We start from the raw sequence: 15732 nt of genomic DNA, 5'->3' as shown, positions 1-15732 counted from the left end.
AATATTGGGAATGAACGTATTTCCAAAAGTAATTAGGGCGAAATTTACCTGGAAGGATGGCTTAACACCCAGTGGTTTCTCCAAACTACCATAAAACCCAAACCTTCCCTAGTTATTTGAAGCTCAGGACAATATTTGCAATATGAAATTTCGTCTTTCTAGATAAATGCCGATAGAATGATAATCATTTTTTTTTCAAATTAGCACAAAAATTGATAAAAATGCAAAATATGCACCTGTTACGTGAAATATGCAGCAGAAGGCAAATATATGCAAATATGCTATTTTTTTTATGCTTGTATTCATTTTTAATTAGCATGATTCGTTCACATATTAAATATCAAGACTTATATGCAAAAAATAACGAATATGCAAATTTCATAAAATCCGCTCTCTACTTATAAATAAAAAATTGGGGTTGATTATAATCAACCCCAATTTTTGTAATAATTATTACACAGTAAAATAGCTGTGCTAAAACACATTTTCTTTTGGATCATACCATATCCATTCTAAGAAAATCATAACCGTAGACACTGAATTTTTCTCAGTTCCTTAACCTTGTATTGATTAATTTCCAAAAATGCTATTGGTCGATTAATCCCACTAATCTTGACAGTCATGATACTTTAATCAGTGCATTAGATAATAAGATGCGCCAAAACAACAACACCTTTTCTCAGTTTTTAACGAAAAAATCAAAATGACCGACGTGGAAGTCAGTCTCCCTCAACCAGAACACCCAGGGGAAGTACCTGCTCCAAGTAGGTATAAATATACACCAATATCAGCAATAATCCAAACATAAACATTGTAGGCAAGATAGTGGGTATCCGACATTATCAATATTTACTATTTGTACTCACGTTCGTCGTGTTTTTCGGGATTTATAGCTCCCTATCAGTAGCTATAGTACCTATGACAGGTACCACTTCCACAGACGCTGACGCTCCCGTAAGTACCACCTCACCCCACAACCCACAAAGTCATTCAACATTTTTAGAAACACGTAGACTGGACTAACCCTGACACAGTACTATCGGCGTTCTTTTGGGCGTACTTTATTCCACACAGTACTGGCGCCAAGCTCACCCAACTAATCGGTGCGAAATGGCTTCTTTTGACAACAATGTTCATAGGATCAGTTTTCAACATCGTTATTCCTGCAATGTCAGACGTTTTTGGTTCATCCGGTGTGATAGCTTGTCGGGTAGCCCAAGGACTATGTCAAGGATTCCTCTACCCTTGTATCAACAGTCTGGTGAATGTGTGGACCCCTGCGTGTGAAAGAACCCGAGTTTTAAATCTTATCTATGGATGCGCTCCTTTAGGAACAGCGATTTGTATGCCCTTGGCCGGTTTATTGGCTGGAAGTGAGACAGGGTGGCCTTTAGTATTTTCCACGATGGGTGGTGCTGGGATAGTTTGGGCCATCATCTTTGCTTTCTTTTCTGAACACTCTCCTTCCACTCATAGTCGGATATCAGAAGAAGAGAAACAATACATCGAGCAAAGTAGTATCAGAGTTCCTGCTCAAAATATGACCCGAGCACCCCCGACACCATGGGTCGCTATTGTCAAATCCGTACCAGTATGGGCGATTTTAATGGCCGGTAGTGCTCATTGTTGGGGTCAACACACCATGCTTACACAAATCCCATCCTATATGCATAACTTTATGGATTATGACATCACCAAAGTACCACCAAATTTGTTTTATTAGATAAAAATAATCATTGTGTGTGTTTCAGGACGGTGAAGTGTCGAGTTTACCCTACGTCGCCCAACTTGGTGTAAGTTTAATCGCGATACCAATAACTGACATCATTATTAGCAAAAAGATAACTAGTACTACCACCAAAAGAAAAATTTTTAACTCGTTGGGGTGCTTTATACCGGCTGTGTTTCTGCTAGCCCTTGCTTTTATCGATCGATCGGAACGAATATCAGCTGTGGCGCTTTTGGTTGTGGCGGTTGGTACTTCTGTTTTCGCGCAGTCTGGCTACGTGGTGAACGCCACAGATCTGGCTCCTAACCATGCTGCGGTGATGCTGTCATTGGTTAGTTCTTACACCACGATTTATTCGGTTTTGGGGCCACTGACTGTGGGTTTTCTTGGACGAGATAAGGTACGACTTACACTAAATTTATTATTTCTCAAGTCGTTGTTCTTTCAGGCTGATCCTACTTTATGGAGGGACGTTTTCCTTATAAGTGCGTCTATTTACACAGTTTGTGGAATATTTTACTGCGTTTTTGCTTCAACTGAAAAACAGCCGTGGAACGAAGTAGATCCAGAAGAACTTGGAACAGGTACTACCCTTGAAGGTTGTGACTGAACATTAAAGTAACTTTTTAGCGGCCAAAATTAAGCAGTTTTGCCAGAAGTTGTGGTCGCGTTGGAAAAGCCGAGTCAAGTCGTACTGGAATAGTACCAAAAGAAGACTGGGTTGCTCCACTGGTTCATACAACTTCGACAATTCTTGGCTTTGCAAACCAAGGAATTATTTCGAGAACTCGTGTCTTTGCAAACGAAGATATTTTGGATGTCCAAGCTTTTGCAGTTGCGGTACTTACAGCTTCGAAAATTCGCTCAAAAAAATTGGCTGCTCGTCGTTTTGTTCACCGTTATGCAGCACAACGTGATCGTTGTTATGTTCGTAATGAGTTAATCTTGTTCATCATATTTTACACAAGTACCTGTATGATAAAAGCAAATACAATAAAGTTTAATGCAAAAATGGCAATTTAATGACGATTATCTAGATAGAAATCACGTCAGCTTATATAAGTAAACTAGTTAGCTCAAAGTTATCAGTTGAAAAAGAATTGTGACCTTTGACGATGGCCGAAGTTAAAGTTAATATTTCTGAGAATGAACAAACACCTACACCAAGTAACGAAATCACGTTTGTAGATTCATTAAAATTACGGTGGTACTGTTTCAGGAAACTTTTTCGGTGTTAGACACTTTCAGAGTGTTTTGTTGTTCTTCACTCTTTTAGTGGCCTTCGCAATACGTACTACTCCGTCAGTCGCTATTATCTCGATGACTGAAAAAAATCCCCCGGATCCGAGCATACCAGTGAGTACCAGTTGAAAAAACCTACCACCTTTAATATATAAATCCCGATTGCCATTTTAGACTTACCCAGAATGGGATGACACAGATATCATCTTGTCCTCATTTTTCTGGGGGTACATACTAACCCAACTCGGTGCCGGCCAACTCAGTGAATACTTCGGACCCAAGTGGTTCCTCGTTGGTACCATGACCATCGGCTCCCTCTTCCACATAGTCATACCACCAATGGCGGCCACTTTTGGTTCCGTCGGAGTGATGATTTGCAGAATGATCCAAGGCTTAACCCAAGGCTTCCTATACCCTTGCATTAGCAATCTCCTCAGTCGATGGACACCGCTTTTTGAGAGATCTCGAATTTCGAATTTTGTGTATGGGGCTGCTAATGTAGGCATTGCGATTTCTATGCCATTAACTGGGGCTATATGTGGTTCGAAAAGTGGTTGGCCTCTGTCGTTTTACGTCTGCGGAAGCATCGGGATTGCTTGGGCCATAATTTTTGCGATATTTGCCGAAAATTCACCCTCTCAACACAAAAGAATATCACCGGAAGAAAGAGAGTACATTGAGAGCAGCACTTCTATTACTGAAACCAAGAAGGTTTTGATTTTGGGTTTATGATAGCAAAAAGTGAGTGTATTGTTGTAGAAAATACCAACACCGTGGTTGTCCATTTTGAGGTCTGTACCAGTATGGGCGGTCTTTGTGGCTGGGATTGCCCAGTGTTGGGGAGGTTTTACTCTTCTCACTGAGATACCCAGTTATATGGACAGCATTATGCATTTTGATATCAATTCGGTGAGTACTTGTTTGTCGTATTTACATTTAAAATTTGTTGTTGTTTTTAGAATAGTCAGTTATCTGCTCTACCCTACGTAGCTATGTTTCTAACGGGACTAGTAGTGTCGCCACTCTTTGATACTCTCGTTGCTAACAATACCATCAGTATTACCGTTGCACGAAAAATTTCCAATACTCTAGCGTCGGTACTACCAGCTGCTGCTTTAACATATTTAGCGTTCTTGGAGGACTTTGAACCCAATTTGGTCAACGCGTTGTTGATTATTGCAGTTGGTACTGCCGCGTTCCAGCAGTCAGGTTATATGCTCAACACTATAGATCTCACTCCGAACCACGCTGGTACTCTTTTCGGTTTAATCAATGGGATTAACAATATATTCTCACTTTTGGCACCCTTAACAGTCGGACTTCTTGGAAGCGATAAGGTAAAGTTTGTACAAAGAAATAGTGATGTTTTCAAGGCGATTTTAGTCGGACCCGATTTTGTGGAGGAAGGTTTTTCTACTTTCTGCTGGAATTTATATAGCATGCGGACTTTTCTATGTGATTTTCACTTCTGCGGAGGTCCAGCCGTGGAATGATCTAGAGAAAGAACAAGAGAAAACTGAGAAAAAGTGAATAGATCTGTACTAAATATTTTTTATTTGTTAATAAATTTTTGCTAATACGTTTTTATAATTATTTCGGGTACCTACTTACGTCTTGAAGACATCGAAAGTAGTATCGATTACGCAATGAGAACAATCAGAACTGCTGAGTGATAACTAATTGGTTGCAGGAAAAGATCTGAAATGCAGATATTGCTGAACCACTTATTAACGGAATTTTTCATTTTCCATTCTTACCATGTACATAAACAAAGTGTAAAGTTTTAGCATGATCAATAAAGCAATCACCAATAAATCACAATTTTAAATGCAAATTGGCGGTTTTAGCAATGATTAAATAAACATACGTGAAACCTACTCAGACATATGAACGACAGATATATAAAGAAGAAAGATCAGTTTTATTTATTTCAGTCATTCCATTTTCCGGACCATGTCAGACGTCAAGCTCAAAATCCCGATCTCCGAAGATCAACCCAAATCACGTAAGATTTCAAAAATATACCCAAACTTTCTAATTTTCCAAAAATTAGTAATAGGAGTTCGGTACTACCAGTTCCTACTCATGTTTATCACTCTCATTATATGCTTCGTGATGCGCACGGTCCTATCAGTGGCTATTATATCAATGACCGCAGAAACACCCCCCGATCCGAGCATACCAGTAAGTACACCACAAACCCAAGTACCGTAGTCAGTACCCACTCTTCTAGACGTACCCGGAGTGGGACAACACAGACGTAATCCTGTCGTCGTTCTTTTGGGGCTACATCCTTCCACAAGTTGGTGCAGGACAACTCAGCGAGTACTTCGGCCCAAAATGGTTCCTGTGTGGTACCATGACCATCGGATCCGTTTTCAATATAGCCGTACCACCGATGGCCGCCGCTTTTGGTTCCACAGGAGTAATCATCTGTCGCGTGATTCAAGGTTTAAACCAAGGTTTTCTATATCCTTCGATCCACAATCTGATAAGTCAGTGGTCACCGATCGCCGAAAGGGCAAGAGTTTCGAATGTTGTGTATGCCGGAGCTAGTTTGGGTATAGCTATTGCTATGCCCCTAACTGGGGCTATCGCTGGGTCTGAACTAGGATGGCCCACGGCGTTCTATGGGATTGGAGGTGCTGGGGTAGCATGGGCTTTGATTTTTGCAATATTTGCAGAAAATTCACCTACTTCTCACAAAAAAATATCAAAGGAAGAGTTGATGTATATCCAAGAGAATAACGCCGTTAAACATAGTACTACGAAGGTACGACTTTCATAATTTCGTGATTTCTGTGTGTAACTTAAATATTATAGAAAGTGCAGACACCATGGAGGAGTATTTTGACGTCACTACCCATGTGGGCTATTTTAATAGCCGCCTGTGCCCAATGTTGGGGTGCTTTCACTCTACTCACAGAAATGCCGAGTTATATGGACGGCATTATGAATTTTGACATAAAATCGGTGAGTACCTTCCAAGCTTTGAATTTTCGGTACTAAGTAAATACCATTCCAGAATAGTCTTCTGTCGGCAGTTCCATACGTGGGTCACGTTCTCACAGGCATTGCGGTGTCTCCACTAGCCGATAAGCTAATCATAAATCAAGTATTCCGTACCACCACAACGAGAAAAATTTTTGGTGGATTGGGTACTTTTGTGCCAGCTTTGGCCTTAACGTGGCTCGCTTTTATCGATGGTGCCGAACAAGAACTAGCTTTAGTACTTCTAGTGGTGGCCGTTGGGTGCACAGCTTTCGTTGTTTCTGGTTATCTTATCAATATCATTGACGCTGCACCTAACCACGCTGGTACCATTTTGGGAATAGTGAATGGTACTTCTAATATTTGTTCGATTTTGGGACCTTTGACTGTGGGTCTGCTTGGCAGCGACAAGGTAATAAAATAATGAAATAGTTGTTCATCTAATTCGTGGTACTTTAATCTAGACAGATCCAATTCTGTGGAGGAAAGTATTTCTTTTAGCAGCTGGAATTTACGTTGCTTGTGGCGGCTTTTACGTGATTTTTGCGTCAGCTGACTTGCAACCGTGGAACGACGCAGAGGATGAAGCATCTCAAGAAGGTACTAAAGAGGAAAAAAATGGATCTGTTTAGAAAATTTAATAAATATTTATCAAATTTATATCTTGTCTGTTTTATTATGCTTTGTAAGCATGTATTGTATTCATAATATAGGAAACCTACATTTTATCTTAAACATTTTAAAGTTCAAATTAGTCAGAAAATCGTTTGTAAAATATGCACTCAAGTTCAAGTTGAAGATAAAGTTGATGATGATAATCGATTTTTCTTTATTGTTTTTGAACATATTTTAATTCACGATTTCACGTGTTGTCACTCATGGTGGTACTTGATCCAGGTGTTTGTTGCTGTATAGAATTTACCTGCTCTGTTTATTTTTTTTTTATGTTACTATATTTCATGTAAACATTAAGAAAAACCACCATTAAGGAGATAGAATGCAGATAGGTACTAATAAGAACCACTAGAATTGGCTATTTCATTATACAAAATCACAGATGTAAACACCAAACTGTTTTCTACTGATAGATCAATTAAGTACTCACGAAAAACTTCTATGGTGATTTGCAAATTAATTGTTTTAATTGTTATGATTAGAGAGCGGATTTATAAGCACAAAAAAATTAAGAATAAGCGCTTAAATAAGCACAACATTTTCAATAAAAAAGCTTTATTTTAAGTAAAAAAGCATTAAATAAGCATAACACTCTCATTAAAAAAGTTTTATTTTAAGCAAAAAAGCATTAAAAACATTATCATATTACAAATCAAAGAACACTTCTTAGAACTTTGGATAAAATATTATTACAATTAGACTTTATATTTTACACACGTATTTCAGTTTTCTTTAAAACAATTTATGATTGTAATATGTTCCAAGTTGTCCACTGTAAAATTTTTTCGCCGATCATTTAAAATGTGTTTAAAATTGGAGAATGTGCGTTTAACATCCACACTCGTTGTTGGCGCAAATTTGAATTTTGCAACTAATGTTGAATCTAACTCCAAATTTTCCACCTACTGGCCTTGTAAAACACGAGCAACGTCGGAAAGAACACCGAAACCTGCATTTTTATTTAACACTTCGTCAAGTTTTTGAGATACTCTAGTACCAATATCACCCCTTATTGCGTTTGCTTGTTGTTTAAATTCTTTCACTAAGCTTATGGCATCTACCAACAACATGTTGGCTTTTTCTAACTTTTCTATTACCTCACATACGAATTGATAATTGCTTCTTAGAAAAGCTAGATCTTGTCGCAAATCTTTGTTTTCCAAAATATGTATGCAATCTTTAATCGATTGAGAAGAATCTTCGCTAAACTCCGTAACTACTTCCTCAAATTCTTTGATATATTTGTGATAATAAAATGTGGCCTGTAACCATGTTCCCCACCTCGTTATAATCGGCTCTGGAGGCAATGGTATGTTTGGAAATTTTTCCTTAAAATGTTGCACTCTTAGTGAGGCTTTAACAAAAATCTTTTTACCATTTGCCACTAATTTATTAACAGTAGGAAACTGCAAACGTATTCCTTCAGCCGTGGGCAATGCAAGTAGAGTGAATTAAATTGGGGTACAATATTTTTAGATTATTCCCTGTTTTCAAGATATAACGAGCTGCATCCGAGATCATCAATAAAATTTTATTCGCCGGTACGGCATTTGGCAAAAATAGTGACGTAAGACTGTCATTTACAAATCTGGTAATCGTATTGCCATTTGTTTTATCTAACATTTTCAAACTTACTACATACCCTCGACTAGGGAAATTTTCATTTAAGATTCCAACAATTAATCTTGCCACGTATCTTCCACAACTATCGGTTGTTTCATCGACAGCGAACCATAAATAATTATCTCCAATGCGATGTTTAATTTCGTTGTAAACTTGCTGAAACACTGGGCCTACATATTTTTTTCGGAGAGTACTTTCAAGCAGAATATGTCGATTGCAGTGTTTTTCAAGGAATTCTTGAAGAGGGCCTTTCTCCAATTTTTTTAAAGGTGTATTGGACTGGATCATCATTATCATTTTACATAAGTCGAAATTAAACTGAAACAGCTCACCTTTTGTCGATGTAAATGCAACAGATTCATGTATGGTCTGCTGTTTAATTTTAGAAACTTCAAACATTTTCTTCCTTTCTACATGAAGAGTCGTTTTGACATGTTGCATCATGTTATATTTTTTATCACTTTGAATCTAAAACAACGTACATATACAGGATTAACAAAGGAAAATAGATAAAAAAAAATTAGTGGGCTTACGGTTTTCACACAAGCTCTGCAGAATATTTTGTTGTTTTCTAATTTTAATTCTGGAAAATCCCTTATCCACTCATCCGGCGTCGATTTTCGGCATTCTTTTAAAATATTAGTAATATTACCAAAAAGAACTCAACATGTAACAAGGGAGAACCACGTATAACACTGTACTACGACAGATGCGATAGACTGATGCTTGTGAAATAAACGGTTCATTTACTTAAAAGATTCCATTAGAAAAATTTTAAGGTAGGTAGTTGGGTACAATAACCCTTTTTTCTAGAAAATCTTCAACGGTCTTGCCGCACAATGCCGAAAAAGAACATCTGGTTAAAAGCTTTAATTCATTATCAACGGAAGTAAGGATTTAAAGTCATAAAATCTATGGAGTATTTTTCCAATCCTATAATAAAATTTTATTACCCAAACGACCTTAACCTATTCACAGAAAGGGTCTTGAGTAAGTGTACTTCAATGGTAAGTCCAGGCTTACTTTATATTTTTCTCTAGTAAGATCTAGATTAGAATATGCCGCAATTATTTGGTACCCTATCTATCAAGTACATATTTCGCATATAGAAAAGATACAAAGAAAGTTTTTGAAATTTCTTGCGTATTTGTGCGACGGCATATATCCTCCTCAGGGGTCGGATCATGCTGTGTTGTTAAAACGATTCAATTGTAATTCTTTAAGCACACGTCGTTCAATTCAAACTGTAAAATTTCTATATAATATTCTCAATAACAAAATTGAATGCTCTTATATACTTAATAGAATCCCATTTTTAGTACCCAGAATAAATTCTTGAAACAGCCTTACATTTTATTGTCCTAAATATAGAACCAATGTATTACTAAAAGCGCCAGTTAGTTTAATGTGTAATCACCTTAACCTGATTAGTTATCATTGTGACATTAATTACGATTTTTTGAAACACTTAATTGACGTCACCATACACATTTTAGAAACATAAGTTTATTATTTTTTATTATGTTTATCTATTTTTATTGTACTTATTATTAATTTAGAATAGGAGCACGTCACCGTATTTCTTTTTTTTTTTTTTTTTTTTTAATCTTGAATTAATCTTTCTGTTATATTATTTTTCCTGTAATTGGGTGGTTGTCTAACCCGTTGGAAATAAATGCATTATTATTATTATTATTATTATTATTATTATTATTATTAAAATGCATACGATGCAATACGGCTAACTAACAAGTATTTGTCATCCCGACAAGGCCGACATTTGAACAAAATATACATTAAAACTCATATTCGTCGAAAAAAGCATTAAATAAGCATATAAGTTTTAATATGATTAAAATTGAAAAAAATTGGTCTAAAGAGATTAGACAGTACTTCCCTCGCTGTCGGAAACTTGACGACTGCATGCCTATTGTGTTTTTTTTCTCATTACATTTTTGTAGTGGGAATTTAAAAAAAAACTGCGATGACGTCATCAACATTTTTGCAAGGACACGTATATCAGTTGGGATAGATGTAGTGTAATACTAAGAATAAAATTATTATATTCTCAAATTTTCGGGAAAATGAATTGGGTCGTTTTGAATATTGATTTGTAATAATCAATAAAATAACGAAACAATTTACTCACGTATACGTATCAGAGGCAACTGAAAATCGTGTATGAATAAACATTCTTAATTTAAGATGACAGGCGTAACAGCATACGTGAGAGTCAAACAGAGAAACTGTAAACAAAACGACCATCGGTTTTATTGCTTCGACTTCCGCTTATTATATAAAACATTGGGTTTTATTTTAATTCTTGACGGTGAAATTCATAATTGGTTGATTATAAACATGTCTATTTCACATTCGCGGAACCAAGTGAGCGCATAAAACAAATGCAGGTCTGTAATGTTAAAGTCGATGTAAATAAGCGTGCTACCCTTATGTTTCAACCGAGTTTTTCCTTTAACAAGTTTTGTGTCTACCAAATTGGGTTGGTTGGGGTGTAATACTAATAATAAGTGTTGCCTTTAATTTAATCAATAAAATAAATTGACTTCATTAATTTTTTTGAACCACCTCTTAAGAAAATCTAAAAAATATGAATGGAATGATAAATCACAAGTACAAACTCATCATATTTTTTGCATTTTAGATAGGATTTATTCAGCAAAATTTAAGGGTGACGTCATCAATTTTTTTAGGAGGGATGAACAAATACATTTTGAACAAAAGTTTACCATGCTTATAATAACTTTAAAATATTCCCAAGATTTCAAAGCATTCGGTTTTGTAATTCCTGATTAAATCGATAAAATAAATTCACGCCTTCATTAATTTTTTTGAGTTACCCTGCATATGCAAATCCAAAAATATGAATGGAATGATAAATCACAAGTACAGACTCATCATATTTTGTACATTTTAGATACGATTTATTCGGCAAACTTTTGAGCTGACGTCATCAGTTTTTTGTAGAAGATAACCAAATATATTTTGACTAAAAATTTAGTATGCTCTTTATAACCTTAAAACATCTGCAAGATTTCAAAGCATTCGGTTTTGTAGTTCCTGATTAAATCAATAAAATAAATTTACGCATTCATTAATTTTTTTGAGTCACCCTGTATATGCAAATCGAAAAAATTTGAATGGAATGATAAATCACAAGAAGAGACTCACCATATTTTGAACATTTTAGATAGGATTTATTCAGCAAAATTTTGTGGTGACGTCATAAATTTTTTAGGGGGGACGACCAAATACGTTTTGATCAAAAATTTACCATGCTTATGATAATTTTAAAATATCTTCAAGATTTCGAAGCATTCGGTTTTGTAGTTCCTGAGTAAATCAGTAAAATAAATTTACGCTTTCATTTATTTCCTTGAATCACCCTGTATATGCAAATCCAAAAAATATGAATGGAGTGATAGATCACAAGTACAGACTGATCATATTTTGTACATTTTAGATATGATTTATTCGGCAAATTTTCGAGCTGACGTCATCAAGTTTTTGGAGGGGATAAGCAAATATATTTTGACTAAACATTTATTATGCTCTTTATAACCTTAAAACATCTGCAAGATGTCAGAGCATTCCGTTTTGTAGTTCCTGATTAAATCAATAAAATATATTTACGCATTCATTAATTTTTTTGAGTCACTCTGTATATGCAAATCCAAAAAATATGAATGGAGTGATAAATGACAAGTACAGGCTCATCATATTTTGTACATTTTAGATATGATTTATTCGGCAAACTTTCGAGCTGACGTCATCAAGTTTTTGGAGGGGATAAGCAAATATATTTTGACTAAACATTTATTATGCTCTTTATGACCTTAAAACATCTGCAAGATTTCAGAGCATTCGGTTTTGTAGTTCCTGATTAAATCAATAAAATATATTTACGCATTCATTAATTTTTTTGAGTCACCCTGTATATGCAAATCCAAAAAATATGAATGGAGTGATAGATCACAAGTACAGACTCATCATATTTTGTACATTTTAGATATGATTTATTCCACAAACTTTTGAGCTGACGTCATCAAGTTTTTGGAGGGGATAAGCAAATATTTTTTGACTAAAGATTTATGATGCTCTTTATAGCCTTAAAACATCTGCAACATTTCAAAGCATTCTGGTTAGCAGATTAAAAATTAAATTTCAAAATGTTGTTTTATAATTTTGATTTTTTTTCCAAAAATCTGGACGTTTCGGGTGAAAAGTCGTTTCAGAGTTGTAAACTACATGTGTAGGACTATGTTATTTTATACAATTGAAAACCCATTTACTATGTACAATTTTGAAGTGACGTCATCGCATTAGTGGTGGGGATGATTAGACAAATTTTGGTTAGCGTTTTACCATCTACATGATATTCTTAATATAAGTACAAAATTTCACAACAATCGGTCGAGTACTTTCGGAGATTATCTGTCTAATAAAAATCCGGGACGGCAGACGGACGGACAGACGGACGGACAGACGGACAGACGGACAGACGGACAGACGGACAGACGGACAGACAGACGGAAATTTGAGACCTATTTCTTCGTCTTCTAGGGGTCATGAAAGATCGAGAAAACGTAAAAGTAGAGAGTCGGCCGACGGACTCGATTACAATACTTCCTTTGCTTACGCTCGGGAAGTAAAAATGTGTCAAATGACTCCAAATTGTATCATAGTTACAGATATAAAAAAGTTTTGAACTGCTTACAGTTTTCACAAAAAGCATTAAACCTAGAAATCCGCTCTCTATTTATGAATTAAAAACAATGTTTCAAATTTTACCGAGAGATAACTTGAAAACGGTTTAAGCATCCACTTTGTGATTTCCAGCATTCAAGTCCTACGGCTTGATTTTCAGGCCGGAAACTGTACAAATTTATTCCTGAGCAACAAATATATGGGACGGTTGTCATTTACGAATTACGAAACAGTTTTTTTAATTTTAGCGAGACATAAGTTCAAAACCGTTTGAGTATCCACTTTATGGTTTTCAGTATTTGACTCCTCGAAAATTCCTAGTCCTGCGGGTTGATTTTCAGACTGGAAACAGTATCAATTTAGTCCTGAAGGACAAATATATGGGATGAGTGTCATTTATAAATTAAAAAACAACTTTTCAAGTTTTACCAGGACATAACTTCAAAATGATTGAAGTATCCTCTTTGTGGTTCTCACCATTCGATTCTCTGAAGTTTTTTAGTCGATTAAACTGATTTTCAAGTCGAGTTCTCTGCCAGTTTAGTGTGGAGAAACGAATATATATGGGACGGTAGTCATTTATGAATTAAAAAACAACATTTCAAACCACACCGAGACATAACTTCAAAACCGTTTACGTATCCACTTTGTGGTTTTCAGCATTTGATTCCCCAAGTTTTTTACTCGGATAGTCCACCAGTTTAGTGTAGAGAAACAAATATATATGGGACGGTTGTCATTTATGTATTTATTCTATTTTAGAACCATAATCTTATTTATAAGCACCCAAATGCGGGCTTAAATTGGCCTTTTTAGCACAAATCTGTCAAAAATTGCTAAGCAACAATTGATTGTTCATTTACACTAATCCATTAATTATTCAAACACGCTTCGATATTCAACGTTTTTCTTAAGTTGGAAAAATAATATTTTATCAAATCATTACCTGACCGACTTCAAATTCTTCTAAACTTTCGTTTGAATAAAGGTTTTCCGCTTCTTTAATTTACATTTTGAAAAACGAATTATCAAATAATCAACGTGGTATCCATAACAACATCAAAATAATAGCCAGCTATGTATTAAAATTCGCATCGGCACAATTCACACAGTCTTGTTGAAAATACTCAATATTTCGTTAAAAATAGTTTAGAAACTAAAATAGAATAAAACGTTGTATGTACCACGTGCATAATTGTCGATTGTGGCACTCGGGAAATTAAAAGCCCTCCTTCGTCGGGCTTTAAACATTCCCTCGTGCCACAATCTCCCTGATTATGCCCTTAATACATAAATAACTATAAAAGCAGTTTTTCAAAATTTAACGGGACATAACTTCAAGACGGTTTAAGTTTTCCCCTTGTGATTTTCAGTATTCGATTCCTCGAAAATTTCTAGTTTTGCAGCTTGATCTTCAGGCCGGAAACTCTACAAATTTAGTCCTGAGAGACAAATATATGGGACTGGTGTTATTTATGAATTAAAAAAAAAATTAAATTACCGGCTCGTAACTTCAAAACGGTTTAAATATCCACTTTGGGGTTTTCATCATTCGATTCCTCGAAGTTTTCTAGTCTTACGGCCTGATTTTCACATTGAGTACTCTACCGGTTTAGCGTGAGAAGAAGGTTTTGATTTTGGATTTATGATCGCAAAAAGTGAGTGTATTGTTGTAGAAAATCCCAACACCGTGGTTGTCCATTGTGAGGTCTGTACCAGTATGGGCGGTCTATGTGGCTGGGATTGCCCAGTGTTGGGGAGGTTTTACTCTTCTCACTGAGATACCCAGTTATATGGATAGCATTATGCATTTTGACATCAATTCGGTGAGTACCTGATTGTCGTACTTACATTTAAAAATCTCTTTTGTTTTTAGAATAGTCAGTTATCTGCTCTACCGTACGCAGCTATGTATCTAACGGGTCTAGTAGTGTCGCCACTCTTTGATACTCTCGTCGCTAACAATACCATCAGTATTACCGTTGCACGAAAGATTTCCAATTCTCTAGCGTCGGTACTACCAGCAGCTGCTTTAACATGTTTAGCGTTCTTGGAAAACTTTGAACCTAATTTAGTCAACGCGTTGTTGATTGTTGCAGTTGGTACTTCCGCGTTCCAGCAGTCAGGTTATATGCTCAACACTATAGATCTAACTCCGAACCACGCTGGTACTCTTTTCGGTTTAATCAATGGGATTAACAATATATTCTCGCTTTTGGCACCCTTAACAGTGAGACTTCTTGGAAGCGATAAGGTAAAGTTTGTACAAAGAAAGAGTGATGTTTTCAGGGCGATTTTAGTCGGACCCGATTTTGTGGAGGAAGGTTTTTCTGCTTTCTGCTGGAATTTATATCGCATGTGGACTTTTCTATGCGATTTTCACTTCTGCGGACGTCCAGCGGTGGAATGGTACAGAGAAAGAAGAAGAGAAAACTGAGAAAAAGTGAATAGATCTGTATTAAATATTTTTTATTTGTTAATAAATTTTTGCTAATACGTTTTAGTAATTATTTCGGGTACTTACACTTTGAATACTTCGAAAGTAGTATTACGCAATGAGAACAATCATAGTTAATTGGTTGCAGGAAAAGATCTTGAATGCAGATATTGCTGGACCACTTATTAACGGAATTTTTCATTTTCCATTGTTATCATCAACATAAACAAAGTGCAAATTGGCAGTTTTAACAATGATTAGATAAACATACGTGAAAGCTACTCAAACATATGAACGACAGATATATAAA

General features: G+C 35.8%; 3 protein-coding genes across 3 annotated transcripts; all 3 read left to right on the top strand.

Annotated features, from left to right (window-relative positions):
* Nucleotides 1-652: 652 nt before the first annotated feature.
* On the top strand, nucleotides 653-2741 carry LOC135132066 (putative inorganic phosphate cotransporter). Its single transcript, XM_064059993.1, has 6 exons — nucleotides 653-764; nucleotides 818-954; nucleotides 1004-1699; nucleotides 1752-2129; nucleotides 2178-2313; nucleotides 2360-2741. The coding sequence occupies exons 1-6, from the start codon at nucleotides 704-706 to the stop codon at nucleotides 2644-2646; spliced, it is 1695 nt and encodes a 564-aa protein (XP_063916063.1). The 5' UTR covers nucleotides 653-703; the 3' UTR covers nucleotides 2647-2741.
* LOC135131758 (putative inorganic phosphate cotransporter) lies at nucleotides 2734-4501 on the top strand. The gene is made up of 6 exons (XM_064059606.1): nucleotides 2734-2896; nucleotides 2949-3085; nucleotides 3146-3682; nucleotides 3731-3880; nucleotides 3931-4308; nucleotides 4355-4501. The coding sequence occupies exons 1-6, from the start codon at nucleotides 2845-2847 to the stop codon at nucleotides 4499-4501; spliced, it is 1401 nt and encodes a 466-aa protein (XP_063915676.1). The 5' UTR covers nucleotides 2734-2844.
* A 415-nt stretch (nucleotides 4502-4916) lies between these two features.
* Nucleotides 4917-15432, top strand: LOC135131757 (putative inorganic phosphate cotransporter). Its single transcript, XM_064059605.1, has 6 exons — nucleotides 4917-4976; nucleotides 5025-5155; nucleotides 5205-5744; nucleotides 5795-5944; nucleotides 5997-6374; nucleotides 15286-15432. The coding sequence occupies exons 1-6, from the start codon at nucleotides 4925-4927 to the stop codon at nucleotides 15430-15432; spliced, it is 1398 nt and encodes a 465-aa protein (XP_063915675.1). The 5' UTR covers nucleotides 4917-4924.
* Nucleotides 15433-15732: the final 300 nt, after the last annotated feature.

The sequence above is a fragment of the Zophobas morio genome, unplaced genomic scaffold (assembly GCF_036711695.1).
Source record: "Zophobas morio isolate AGI-343-1 ecotype UQ-CSIRO unplaced genomic scaffold, CSIRO_AGI_Zmor_V1 ptg000021l, whole genome shotgun sequence".
Lineage (NCBI taxonomy): Eukaryota > Metazoa > Arthropoda > Insecta > Coleoptera > Tenebrionidae > Zophobas > Zophobas morio.
Note: the sequence above shows the minus strand (reverse complement) of the source record. Positions and strands in the feature narration are given on the sequence as shown.